The 13972-nt window shown below is 40.1% G+C and overlaps 1 protein-coding gene across 17 annotated transcripts in view; it reads right to left on the minus strand.

Annotated features, from left to right (window-relative positions):
- PTPRK (protein tyrosine phosphatase receptor type K) overlaps positions 1 to 13972 on the minus strand; it is a 3469591-nt gene that overhangs the window by 314821 nt on the left and 3140798 nt on the right. For all 17 annotated transcript variants that reach the window (XM_044064217.1, XM_044064183.1, XM_044064208.1 and 14 more), the window contains one exon: positions 7661 to 7748. In XM_044064217.1, the coding sequence (XP_043920152.1) occupies positions 7661 to 7748 (88 nt within the window). The remainder of the gene's footprint in view (positions 1 to 7660; positions 7749 to 13972) is intronic.

A 13972-nucleotide genomic window follows, 5' to 3' on the forward strand; every position in this document is an offset into this window, starting at 1 on the left:
ACAGGATAGGTAGAAAGGATAGAGAAAGCCAGGGGGCTGGAGGGAGGGAAACCAGGACGGCAACAGTGAACACACTCGAACATCTACATTTATGGTGAGTGTACACAACTGTACTATGTTCTTCATGTTTCACTGTTGCAGTCATCACACTTGGGTTGATTCCCAAAGCTGAGGAAGGGTGGAGGCAGTCAAGAAGTGTTAGGGCTGGCTAGCAGGCCTTGTAAGACTGCTGTAGCAAATCCAGCTCTGGATTTAGAAAAAAATAGGTAAGTGGTAATGCTTGGTGAAGGTGTATACAGAACTCCAGGTTGCAGCTTCCAGGATGTCCCTGGTAGGGACTCCCCTGAGAAATGCTGTAGAGGTTGACGTAGCTCTAGTGGAATGAGTTCTGATCCCCTGAGGGGTAGGTTTTCCATGGTGCTTGCAGCAGAAATGGATGCAGTGTGCTATCCATTTGGAAATGGTGCACTTCGAAATGGCCTTGCCCTCTGTTCCCATATCAAAGCTGACTAGCAGCTGGTCAGATTTTCTGAAAGGCTTAGTCCTGTCAAAGTAGAACCTGAGCTGACTGTGCACTTCCAAGGAGTGCAGGATCCTTTCTCCTTTATTCTGGGTATTAGGGAAAAAGGTTGACAAATGGATGGATTGGTTTAAAGCCACACTGGATACCACCTTGGGTATAAAGGAGATGTTAGTCCTAAGGGAAACCCTGTCAGCATGGAAAATAATGCCTGTAACTCGCACACTCTTCCTGATGAAGTAATAGCTAGAAGTAATGCTGTTTTCCAAGAGAGGAATTTTAACTCTGCTGAAGCAGTAGATTCAAAAGGGGGAAACATGAGCTTTGCCAGTACAAAGTTAAGATCTCAGGTTGGGGTGGGAGCTCTCTTAGGGGGCCTTAAATTGTTAGCTCCTCTCAGAAACTGTTTGATGAGAGGGTGAGAAAAGAGAGGTGGCTCAGTATTATAATGAGCTGAGATGGCAGAGGCATGAATCTTAATGGATGAGAAGGATAGGCCTCTGTGGAGCAGCTCTGCTAGGTAATCAAGGATTTGAGGTAAGTTGGGCACAGCTTTGTCCTTTCCTTGAGACTGACTCCAAGAACAATATCTTTTTCACTTTTCAGCATAGGATTTCCTAGTACTAGGCCTTCTGGCCTCAAGGATGACGTCCAGCACCTGTTTGCTGAGGGATGCTGGTGTTGTATATAGGGGATAAGCAAGGTTTAAGGTTTGCAGCTGTGGATGCAAAATCTGTCCCTCCTGCTGAGACAGCAGGGAAGGTGTCTGATGTAGGTGCCAGGGTGGCACTGCTGTCAGACTGCATAGTGGGTATCAGTACTGGCGTGGCCAGTTGGTGCAATAAGGATTACCCTTGGCCTGTCCTGTTTGATCTTGAGTAGCACTTTTGAGAGTAGGAAAGGCATAAATTGTGAAGTTTTCCCATGTAAAGGATAGGGCATGTACCTTCCAGACTCTGCTGTAAGGGTTCCTGGTGCAAAATCTGCTCGATTTGTGGTTTTGGGGGAGGCAAAAAGGTCTACCTCCGGTGTTCCCCACCACTGGATTAGAAGTTTGCATGAGTTGGGTTCCAGTTTCCACTTGTGAGGGTCCAGTAGACTTCTACTTAACTCTTCTGCCAGTGAATTTTGCTTGCCTGGCAGGAACAAGCTTGTAGGTGCACTTAGTTGCTCAAGGCTGTGTTCCACAGGGCCATGGCTAACCTGCAGAGTCGGTAAGAATGAGCTCCCCCCTGCTTGTTTATGTACCACACACAACTGTGGTGTTGTCTGTCTTTATCAGGTGCTGTCCTAGAACCTGCAAGGATAAGGTATTTGAAGGCTGTCAGAGCATTCTGTACAGCTAGCATCTCTTTCTGATTGATATGCAGGGGAATTTGTTCTGGGCTCCATTTACCTTGAATGCATTTGCCTACCGTGTGAGCCCCCATGCACAGTCTGATGCGTCTGTTGTCAGGGTTTGGACGGCGAGGGGTTGAGTGAAAGGAAGTCCCTTTTTATGGTTGCATGCCTCTGCCCCACCAAAGGAACTCTGCCCTTAGACAAGGTATGACAGGAATCACTGTTTCCAGGTCCTCAGAATGTTGGCACCAGAGACTTTTTAAGTACCATAGAAGTTTCCTCATATGCAGTCTTGCATATGGAATTAGCAGAATGCATGAGGCCATGAACCCTAGGGCTTGCAGCATTTTCCTTGCAGATAGCTAGGTTTTGGTGGCCATTAGTTTGAAGTAGTTTGTCAAATGGACCTGCTTTTCTGGAGTGAGGAATGCCATCTGGGAAGTTGTGTTCAAGCTTGCTCCCAGGAATACAATTTGTTGGCTGGGCACCAGTTGCAATTTATTTTCATTGAAGTTGTATCCCAGTGAAGTTAGAAGTCTTTTTACAAATGCCAAGTGCTGAAGTAGCAATTCCTAACTGTCCGCCTGAATCAGGTAATCGTCCAAGTATGGGTAAATTTGAATATTTCTCTGCCTGCAGTATGCACTGGCTAGAGCCAGGCACTATGTGGATACTCTGGACACAGTAGATAAGCCAAGGGGAAGTGCAGAGCCTGCCCTGAAACGTAGATATTTCCTGCAAGACTCCCCTATGGGGATGTGCAGATAAGCTTCTTTTAAGTCTAGGGTGACTAACCAGGCATCCTTGGCTAGCATAGGAAGAAGCTGTTGCAGTGTAAGCATTCTGAATTTTGGGACCACCAGAAAGATGTTGAGAATTGATAGATCCAAGATAGGGTGCCAAGATCTCTCTTTTCTGGGCACCAGGAATAGTCTGGAGTAGAAACCCTGTCCCCTTTGTTCTACTAGAACAGGTTGAATATTCCTGATATGGAGAAGGGAAAGTACTTGCTTTTGAGCCTCTGCCCACTGGTTTGGAAGAAGGTCTGGCAACCCGCTTGGGGTTGGCAGTGAGTGGAAGTAGAATCTGTATCCCTGGGATACAATGTTTAGCACCCATCGGTCCTGAGTAATGGATATCCAGTTTTTTGCATGAAGGGCGAGTTTTCCTCCTAGGGGTGCAAGTACTTGGGCATGGCTGGGAAGGATAATTCGAAAGTCATTGTGAGCTTTTTCCATAAGGGGTGGCTTACCACTCATTTTTGAGGTGGGAACACTCCACTGTTTAGATCTCTGCATATACTGAGACTGCAGTCTTGGTGGTCTGTTTCCCCTGGGTTTGGACTGAGAAGGCCTGGGAGGGACTGGAAAGGACCAGTTTTTTGAAAGCCAATGCCTACTGAATCTAGGTGGCTGCACCTGTAAGATAGCTTTGACAGTTTCCATAGATTGTTTTTTTTTCCATCTTTTTAAGAACTACTACTGCTTTTGTGCCAAACAAACTATCCTGATTTAGAGGAGCATCTAGTAATTTTGCTTTGACATGGTCTGGCAAGACTTGTTCCTTCAGGTGCTGCAAAGGCGCCTCCCTGAGTACCGGCGGACTGGTGACTAGCTTAAAGGAAGCATCGTCGGCAGTTTTGGACCTATGCAGTCTGTCTCTGTCTTTATCCTTATATTTTTTCAGAAGATTGATAGTCGGATGGCTTATCGAATCCTTTTCAGAATACAGAGAATGAGAGCGAAAGAATTTAGCGACAAAGATAGCCCAATGATGAATGGTTCGGGCATTAAATAAGGCACAAAACAGACAGCGAGGGACGTCGTGGTCTGGGCCTAAACAGGTGACGCAGTATGAATGAAAATCTCTGTGAGGTATTTGCTTTCCACAGGCAAGACAATTGTTAACTTTTTCTGACATCGGTTAGAGCAAGAAAAAAGGATCTCCAATGGGATACTTAGCTTTAGAGACTTCAGGTTTGAAACTCAAAAAACAAAAATTCCAGGAAGCGGCCGACCTGCACTTGCAAACTGCTTCTGCTTCAGGCTCCTTCATGGCAAGAAAGACTGATGTAATGGCATCGGGTGCATGTTTTATACCCTCGACGACCTGACATCATGGAAGAGGCGACAGCATCCGATGCAGAAATCCCAAGACTCTGGTACTCCAGCAGACTGAGGGCTACCTGCAGGCAGATAACCCAAGTGTGATGGCTGTAACAGTGAAACATGAAGAACATCTATAGTGAGGACTACTAGGAATCCCTTATGGTTGCGTCAGCCAGACAAATCTGGACCCTCCCCTATGACTGACCACCTCTGCCACTTGAAACTCATCTCAGGATAGCAAGGTTTACAAATGAGCATTACACAAAAAAGACCCCACATATAATTCATCAGATCTGATGTACTGTATTTGTAAGACATTTTAGCACTCACAAAAAGATGTTAAATGAGTTTTCAGACTACTAAAAAAAATTACTGCATACAATTTCTAAGTGCTAAGTTAAGCTAGCTAAGGTCATGGACCTCAGCAGGAAGCAGCATAGCAGATATCGAAAGCTTACAGTAGAAACCTAGAATGACAAGCTTAGAATAAAATCAGGTTATACACCAACATGACAATGGAAGCACTGCATACCTGATCACTGCTTTGTGTAAATAAAAAAGCTGTAGTATTTTGCCCAAACAGCCATGCTGTATATATGTTTGAAGAGAATCACTTATCTGTGCAGCTGCTACAAAGTATTCCTAGTAAACTGACAAATTCACAGCAGACAAGTCTTCTGAAAAGTCCTACTTTAAATACATCACCAGTCTGGATTACTTGACAGGTCATACTGTCAGCCATTTAATGTACACCAATAGGACTTCTAGGAAAAGTCAATGCAAGAAATACACAATTTTTCTAAATACTGTAAAACCTGAGACCAGCTTCAAATGGAAACACCAAATTATGCTGAAATACATACGCTTCCTGGAGAAAACACCTTCAAAGTCATATCTTCACCTACCTGAGATATTTAGCACCAAACCTTTTATCCTTTTTATTGCCCTCTAATGGAATTCCACAGAAGCAGCATTACCCCCACAAGTTTTCTAGGAATTCACACAATTTTTGAGCTCACAGAACACAGAAGTGACACAACCTCTGAAAGCTTTATAGGTTAGCAGACACAGAGGGATACAACCAACATGTCAAAATCTCATGTTAATATAGACTGTATATGACCTAAGCTAAATGATAATGTTTGCAATGGGTCTGTATTACAGTTCTATCAATATACCCTCCACCAACAAGCCCATCAAGGAAAAATAAACAATTTCCCAGCAATTCTCACTGTCAGTAAACAAAATGTGACTCCTGCAAAAATAAGCAAATTTTGCAAGGAAATGTTCCACTAAGTACAGAAATATTCACATTAAATCTCACATGGTGCAACCAAAACAGTGCATTATTGCCACAATAACGTCTCACAGTGCAATACCATCTGTAAGTCATATGCCCACATGGGGTCGAGAGATGTGTCAGGGAGGTAATCATTCCCTTTACACAGCTCTGTACAGAACAGTTAAAAACACCACACCATATTCTTCACCTATTCACCTGTCATCTGCTGTAACTGGAGATGCTACAAACATTCATGACAATCAGTATAAAAAGGGTAAAAGGCTTGTTTTATAACCAAAGATTACAGCAACTCTTTCCTTTGTATATTACCTCCTTATCTGAGGAGACCTATGTCTGACATACAGGGCACTACAGGACATCTTACTATTTCAAATATTTTGCACAGATTACCTCAATACAAATTAATATCAGCCGTTCCATGTAATACAACCAATTCATATTGCAAAGACTTCTACACCTAAGGAATACGCTTCTATAAACTTAGTGCCATTAATACACAGCTTCAGAAACAAAACTGCTAACTTTCATACCCCCATTCTCTTAGCAGAAGAAATCTAGACAAAGCCAAAAATAATGGGGGGGGGGGGCGCAAAAGCCCAAACTTAGGGACAAATCTTAATTATTACTCTTTTAAACTTAGAAAGTTGCTAAAATAACAGGTTTTGTGTTGCCACACATTTTTCTGAGGGGTATGAAGTCTGAAACTCAAACGTCTGTCATTATTTATTGAACTCGATCTTCTCTGATTTGCCAGAAAACCACAAATTTTACAAACAAAAAAAATCCGTACACCTGAAAAGTATTCTAACTACAGGGACAACATGAAATTCCAACATGGAATATGGGTGCATCAAGTTCCTTTTCTGTTGTATAGGCCGTGTACTTTTTCCCTAAACTTTTCAATCTATAAAAGCAGGGTACACAGTTTTTTTAGGGAAAGCCTAGCCCACGTCATTCTCATTTTGCACAATCTGTGTGAATCCAGCTTTTCTGCTACACCCACCATAAAGAGAGAGAAACACAAGCTAACTTTCAAAGATGACTTTCATTTCTGCCTCAGTAAGTTCACTGCTGCAGCTGATAAGACTGTGCAGTGTAAGCTCAGTGCATTAATTTACTGAAACAAATGTATACAACATTTATTTATTTATAGTTTGTTTGCCAGGACAGTCCATTGGGCCACGAGGAGGGAATTTTCAATGGAGTCCTGGGGAGAAAAGCTCCAGAAAATTACAAATTACAGATTTAACATAAGAGTAAGTTATCAGAGAAATGTAATGTGCACAAATGAAGCAAAATTAAATCTATGTGACATCCGATGTCTTAGTATTACATGTTGACAAAACTGTCGGATGGGTTACAAGGACATTTCAAGGTTCACAGGTAGGTCAATACTCAAATATCAGGCAGCTGCTGATCAAAGCAACAGAAGAGAGTTTCTAAGAGTTTCTATCAGACTGCTACAAGACAATGAAAAGGGCTGACGTGGTTGACTGATTCAAAGTAAACAAACTTTAGGAAGAAATTCTGAACATGTAGACATACCCTAGATAGTTCAAAAATCAGGGCTCATAATTGAGGGCAGGAAAGTTCAATGATGCAGTAGTAATGGTACACAAGTGGGTACAATATCATTAAGCAAAATAAAAAAATAAATAAAAAGTCAGCAGCACCCTAAACAAAGGTTTTGTCTGGACAGGGGTTCAAGTGTGCAAAGCTTCACAACCACCTGAGTCAGAGTTTAAAAAATAAATATCAGGAGACAGTCCGGCATGGCTGAGGTTCTGAGATAATGAATACTACATCATTTACTCTGTCAGTACCCGGGTGCAAGGGCAATCCTTAAAGGCCACTAAGGGTGAATAGGCATCTCACACAGGATTTGAGCAGATTGAAATAAACTCATGCATTTCTTGGAGCTCTTACATGTAACTTATTCCACTATAAAAGAAAAAATATTGTCTGGAGGACAAACAAAGTAACAATCTTACTGTGAACAGTGCATGTGCACATCACGTATACACACATACATGTGCAAAACAGAAGAAAAAGGAACTGAGTAGCTCCACAGCGAGCTCAACACAATAATAATGGAGCCATTCCCCCTCTTCAGTCAATAACCAAATAAACGGCAACCATACAAAGTTACTGTAGTTCATCCATTATAACATAAAGCCAGTGCTTTTTAGTACGCACTTCAAAAGATAAGCCCCACACAGCTAGAAGACGTTGCTGTGCTCCTTCCATTTTGTAGCACACAAAGACTATTAATTTATTAAAACAATATAAATGTTATTTCCTTTTAATTCGAAATAATGATCAATTAACAATCGATAATCATATGCTGCATACCTTGTACTGATCTTTAATCACTTTATGAGGACTTACATGCTATGATATTGCCATATCGATTTTTTCCTCGATTCTGATCTTTCTTTGCTACGTCCCAAGATGCAGACTGCCCTTCAAAAAAACTCTGAAAAGTGAATGATAGAACAAGTCAAAACATCACATGAAGAACAAACTACAGATGCTAAAAAAAAGCATAGTAAATGAAAAAGAATACATTAATCATCAGTAAGTGCACTTGTTTTCCAATACCCACTTTACTTTACTCAGGGTCACAAGGAAGCCAGAGCTTGCTCTGACATGCAAAATGCATAAGGCAGAGAGTCATGAACAACATACCAGTCCACTGCAGGATGCATGCATGCATGCAAACATGAACTGGAAGCAAATCTATCGACAATTCTGACACTCTTCATTTCTACCAGCATGTCTCAGAGATTTGGGAACAAATCAAAGTCCCTCTAAAAACCCATGTTAAGACAAGAAGAAGGTGCAGACTTTGCAGAGAATATACCAGAGCTGGGAACATAATCACAGAATTAAGTACTGGGAGGCAGTAATGATAATATTACATCGTGATGCAGCAGTTGACAAAATCCAGATTATTCCAATATGCAACATATTCATCCAAACAATCCTTTCAAACAGTCCAGTTACCCACATGACACACATGCTTGAGAATAAGCGGCAGACATTAGCTAGCTCATCTATTGGGTGGGGGAGTAGCCCAGTCTGCTGCTTCTCACTCCATCCAAGGGCCCAGTTATAGCATTAAATAACTATTCTCTAGTAGTAAAACTGGCTTGTATATAGGTAAATCTCCCTAAAATCTAGCCAATAAGTTCCTGATGAAATACAGTACAAAAATAATGAAAGTGTTACAGGTAACTAGATAGGTTCAACCAACCCAAACTATGCTTCAGTACCACAGATCACAAACATTTTCAAGTACTCCATTGGTTTGATGAGACTATCAGATTTATAGCCTCTATGTACAAATACAATGTAGCAGTGAAAAAAAAAAGTCCGGAAATAAAGTGGATAAACATTCACTTAGACCAATGCAACCATTACAAGGATCCACTTTTTCTGGGATGATAAATGAGATCAAAGGAATAGGAGAGCAAGAATGAACTTCAAAGATGCCCAGAGAAAAAGATCAAACACAAGGCAGGGCTTATAAGCAATAAATACTCAAGGGTGTACACTGTGCAGGTCGTACCACATACCCAAGGAGTTGTGACATATTAGCCCAAAAAAAACTCTTCTTCAGCATCTGGATGTGAAGTAAAATCCAGACAATGCACTCCGATGAATGTTGTATTGCTCTTAAAAAGGAGGAGTAGAACATACTTAAAATTCATGTTTCATTCATTTTGACTATAATAAATTATAATTTATATACTATGTTGATGCCAAATAATTCCGCTGTTAAGGTAGAAATATGTCTTCTCAGATATCAGATCTGCACTTCTGTCTGAATAACTATTATGAAAACAATGCAACTGTCACATTTTATTAGTGGCTACAAACCAGTGCATATTTGAAGTCCATGAGGATATGTGCATCAAAATGAGCATAGCTGACAAAGTTCAGTATTTGTGTGATAAGTTTTGAAATAAAGTCATGCTGTAGGACCCTCCCATGAACTGTAGGGGGCAGAGCATGCAGAGTGACTCACAAAGCAGTGAACTCTATGGCACTACTGCTGAATTAGGACACTTGGGTGACAGAACATAAGCATCCACAGGCTGACAATGTGGTTCCACTGTGGCTGTATGCACATCAAGGCTGTGAAGGGCAGAGCAGGAGTTGCAGTAAGTAAGCCCAGCAAAATCCTTACAGAAATCAGGAAGGCCATCCATAAGTCAACTCTTCCACTAAAATGCTGAACAGTAGATATGTGCGGAAATGACAACAGGAGTTGATATTTATTTGACACAGGAGAATGAGAATGGCTTGAAAAAATGGCAAAGCTATTGTCATTCTTCCTAATATCCATTGTTGTCCAAGTGCTGTTTGCAAACCATTAAGCTTGGTTTAACAGACCATTGCCAGCCATGAAGTACATCCAAGGCAAAGGTGAGATAAAATATTCTGGAGATACTGCTAATAAAACCTCACATGCAAGAAAGGATTTTAGGAGGAGGTACAAAGAAATGCATGCAATGAAACATCAACATAAGTAATAGAACATGATCAGGTACTGCCCCCCCATACAGTAAAATGCAAGAAACATCAAGTCAAGATGAAATCAGGTATCATATCCACCAATACCCAAAGAAATATTATTTTAAACTCACAGTGAAAGTCAGATTCAGTGCATCCATTTATTATGTCTAGTAGTCAGCAGACAGGATCAAAGCTATGAGTAGTTATCAGTGGCATAGAATAATGATGACTTAACTATGGCCCAGTCGACAAGGGTGTGATTAGTGGCTTAGGCAACAGTCAGAGTGGCAGGAAGAGTTGGGCATGCCCATACTGAGGGAAATGTTCTCATTGGTGAGATGTGGTCCAAAGAGGGGAGTTTGCATGGACATGGACCACTGGGGGTCAGGCCAGTAATGTTGAAGTCAGAGGGGCTACTGTAACAGCTCCAAAGAGTTCACTTAGTACTTCATTGAAGATCATTCAGGGGAAGGACTTAGTCATCTCAAGATAAACCTTTGAAGTCCTATGCCTAGAACCAACTGGGGGGTGGGGGCATACAGGTTAAGGAGTTTACCTCACAGACACAAGATACAAGGTTTGATTCTCACCTTTGAAAGGGAAATTGACTAGGCTTAAAGTGACCCACAAGGGCAACTAGCCTAGTACTTATCTATGAACCTATAATGGTTCCTTTTAATGGTTCTCCAAGCTGATCTGAGCAGCATTAGACCTTAGACCATAGTCAGAACTGCTATGTTTGGGCAAACAGTCATCCTAGGATAATTAGTTGGCAGAGACTGGAAGGTTGTCAGGTTGAAAAATGCTTTAAAGCCTTACTTGAAAAATTAACAGGCTTTTTCCTATTTTTTTGGGGGGGGTATCAATTTATAGAAATGGGGAGGGATAAGGTGCACAGATAATAATTTTCCACTGCAGTGAGGGCCTGCTTCCTTACGAGGTAATCACCACCCAAGGTCTTGGGAAAACTAGAATGATGTGCATTTCCCCACTTAAACTGAGAATCAGTGATGTTGTTCCCAAGTTGCTTCTTGAGATAAAACAAACTCAACCCTCAACAATTCAATACTGTGCAGATATAACAAAGCACCACAACACCAAAACAGGTAAAAAGAGCACCAGGCGAAGAAATACACAAAATTCTTTATTTCACTGACATCTCGGCCAAACAGCCTTCAAAGGAGTATAAGATTACCAAGCAATACACCTGCCTATATATCTACATCAATTAATCAATAAAACAATTATTCAGTTCATTAAACTTCTCCAATTCATTTCTGCATTTAGCCCTTTAGGTAACATAATATCATATTTTAAAATATAAATGGACTCTTTCAACAATAATTCATTTTTAAAAAATTCATCACCATTAGTGTAAACATTTATTTTTTCTAAAATAGACCTTTTTAAGCCTTCAATATTTCCACCATGTACTTAATTAAAATGTATTGCTATAGAAGCTTTCTTTCTTAACATTGTGTACATCTCTCAAATGTTCCAACAATCTAACTTTGAATGCTCTTTTACTTAGTCCTATACAAAATTTCTGACAAGGACAGCTCAAGGCATAAATTATGCCTTCTGTATTACAGCTAAAACAGCCTTTAGCTTGAAATTTCATCCCATTAATTCTATTAAAACTTTGTACCGTATATTTACAGGCTTTACACCTACCACAACTACTTGTTCCATAGTTAGTCAAACTATTGTTTATTTTTACCACAGGGAATTTATATATAGCTCTTACTAAAAAATCTTTTAAATTTCTCCCTCTCCTGTATGAGCTAGCAGGTGTCCCTTTTATATTTTCACTGATCTCCTTAAACTGGGAACTGTAACCCTAGTAAAAGTGTAACAATTTCACCAGTATAGGGCTAAAGTTGCTGTAGGTAGTAGTGAAATGCATACTTTCTCTTTCATCTAAAGCCCTTTCGTTTTGCCTATAGCCTATTTTTATTCCTATTTTTACTATTAATTCTCTCCCAGCTCTTATTTAATATCTCAGTGCTAACCCCCCTCCTTCTGAACATTTCCATGCTCCTATTTATGTCTTCATCCAAATCTGCTTTATTATTACACAACCTAGACAACCTATTAAATTCACCCATGGGTACAGCTTCAACTGTATGGGGGGGATGACAACTATGGGCCATGAAATAAAACACACCATTTTGGAACTTTCTATGAACCAAAGTTCGAAGACCTTCACCCCTACTGTCTAATACTACATCTAAAAAAGGGATAATTTTTCCTACCTTCAGATCATCAAATTGCAATCTAAATCAATTCTGAACTTCCTGTATAAAACTATTTACCTCTTCTTCACCACCCTCACATAAAAAATTAAATCAATGTATCTGGAATAGTTTACAACATATTTTAGAAAAAAATTATGACCTATAGATACATTCAGGTTCAAAGAGACCCGTACTTAGATTGACATAGGTGGGGGCAAAGGATGCCCCCATAGCAGTTCCCTCTTTTTGTCTGTATAACTTTCCACAGAATTCAAAAAAAATATTTTGTATGCAAAAGTCCAGTAATTCAATTATATATTCTGTAACTGGACATTCACCTAAAAAGAATCTTACTGCCTCTAAACCAAAGTTACGACTGATATTTGTATATAGGCTCTTAACATCTATAGATAACCCAAAACATATGTTCTTTCCATTGCACATCTTTAATTTTATCTGAAAAATCAAATACATCCCTGACATAGGCTGGTAAAAGCTGAACTTTAGGAAGCAAGAAATAATGAAGAAATTGTCCTATTTTGCTTAAAAAAATGGAAGGGCAATCTGCATCCAACTTTACTAAATCATCTACCCCTGGGCCACAACCCGAGGAACAAAGGAATAACTCTGCCGCCAAACTTTTTTGAGTAAATAATCTTGCATTGTGGAGAATGCAAAATGTACAGTTCAGACATCCCGTTTCATAAAGTGTCCCTGAACAGTTTGTACGTCTGTCACGACATTTCATGGCTATATTATTACAATGCAATTCCCTCTTACTATTATGAATATTTCTATGTTTTCCTTTCTAAAACTGTTCAGCTATGCTCAGAATATTAAAACATTTTACTAAAAAAACACCCATAAAAACAAACATTATCTTTTGGTGAGATCACCATTTGGATAGTATGGGGATGTATTCATATATTTTAGTGGACACACTCCAGCCCATATACAGGCTGCCTCCATTAAACTCTGACTGCATCCCCATGCTAATCCCCACTTCGATATCATCACAACATAAGGTGCACTGCTGTTAGCAAAGACATATTTTAGGCAATGAGCTATGCAATAACAGACAATAAAAAGATGGACTAACACAATGGAAAAAATGTACCTTATTGCTGTATGCTCTACATGGCACACTTTAAATGCGAAGTCTGGATCTGTCCTGGGGCACTTTAAGAGAGGAGTCCCAGGTTAGCTCCTGCTTCCTTTTGGCTAAGGTCATATGTAGTAGGTGCGCGACCACACAGGAATGCCACTGCTGGCTCCTTTGTGGCCTAACATTCAAAAATATGAACCTGTGGACTACTGTGGGAGAATGAACCATGACCTAGCATGCAAAAATGAGCCTGTAGACTGCTGTGGGAGGATGAACTAATTCAGACTTTGCCATGCATAAACCATAGGAACTGCTACTAGCTTAAAACAAGAAAAGTAGTTAAAAAGACTAAACTCTGCTTCACCAAAGCAAATGAAAGTCATCTTTTACACAAGTAAAACATTCTGTTTGGCATTTTGTTCATTCCTCAAATATGAAGTGATAGAGCCATGCCAAAATGACTTTTTCCTTAGTTTAACAGTTTTCTCTTTGCATTATGGTTCTGTTAATTTTATGCAAGTTTTCTTTGAAGCGATCAATGTTACTTGGTGCTGAAGTCTCCAGTCCTGATTTTCTGATGCCACTCTTACCCAGCTTTGGTTAACATTCAGTTACTTAATTTGTATGACTGCAAGCAGTGTTAAGCACAATGCTAATCACTGTAGGGAAAAAGCCCCCCATCCACCCAAAATGGGTCTGTTCTGGCAGCCGTGTTGGTAATTATTTTTTATCAATAAATTATTGTTCAGTTACTAAGAAGGTGATCAATTAAGGGGAAAAACTTTTATATGTTGAACTCTGAACTTTTTATAGCTCAGAGTATTATGGAACGGGGTC

The sequence above is a fragment of the Protopterus annectens genome, chromosome 1.part0 (assembly GCF_019279795.1).
Source record: "Protopterus annectens isolate FY-2018-M chromosome 1.part0, PAN1.0, whole genome shotgun sequence".
Taxonomy (NCBI): Eukaryota; Metazoa; Chordata; order Ceratodontiformes; family Protopteridae; genus Protopterus; species Protopterus annectens.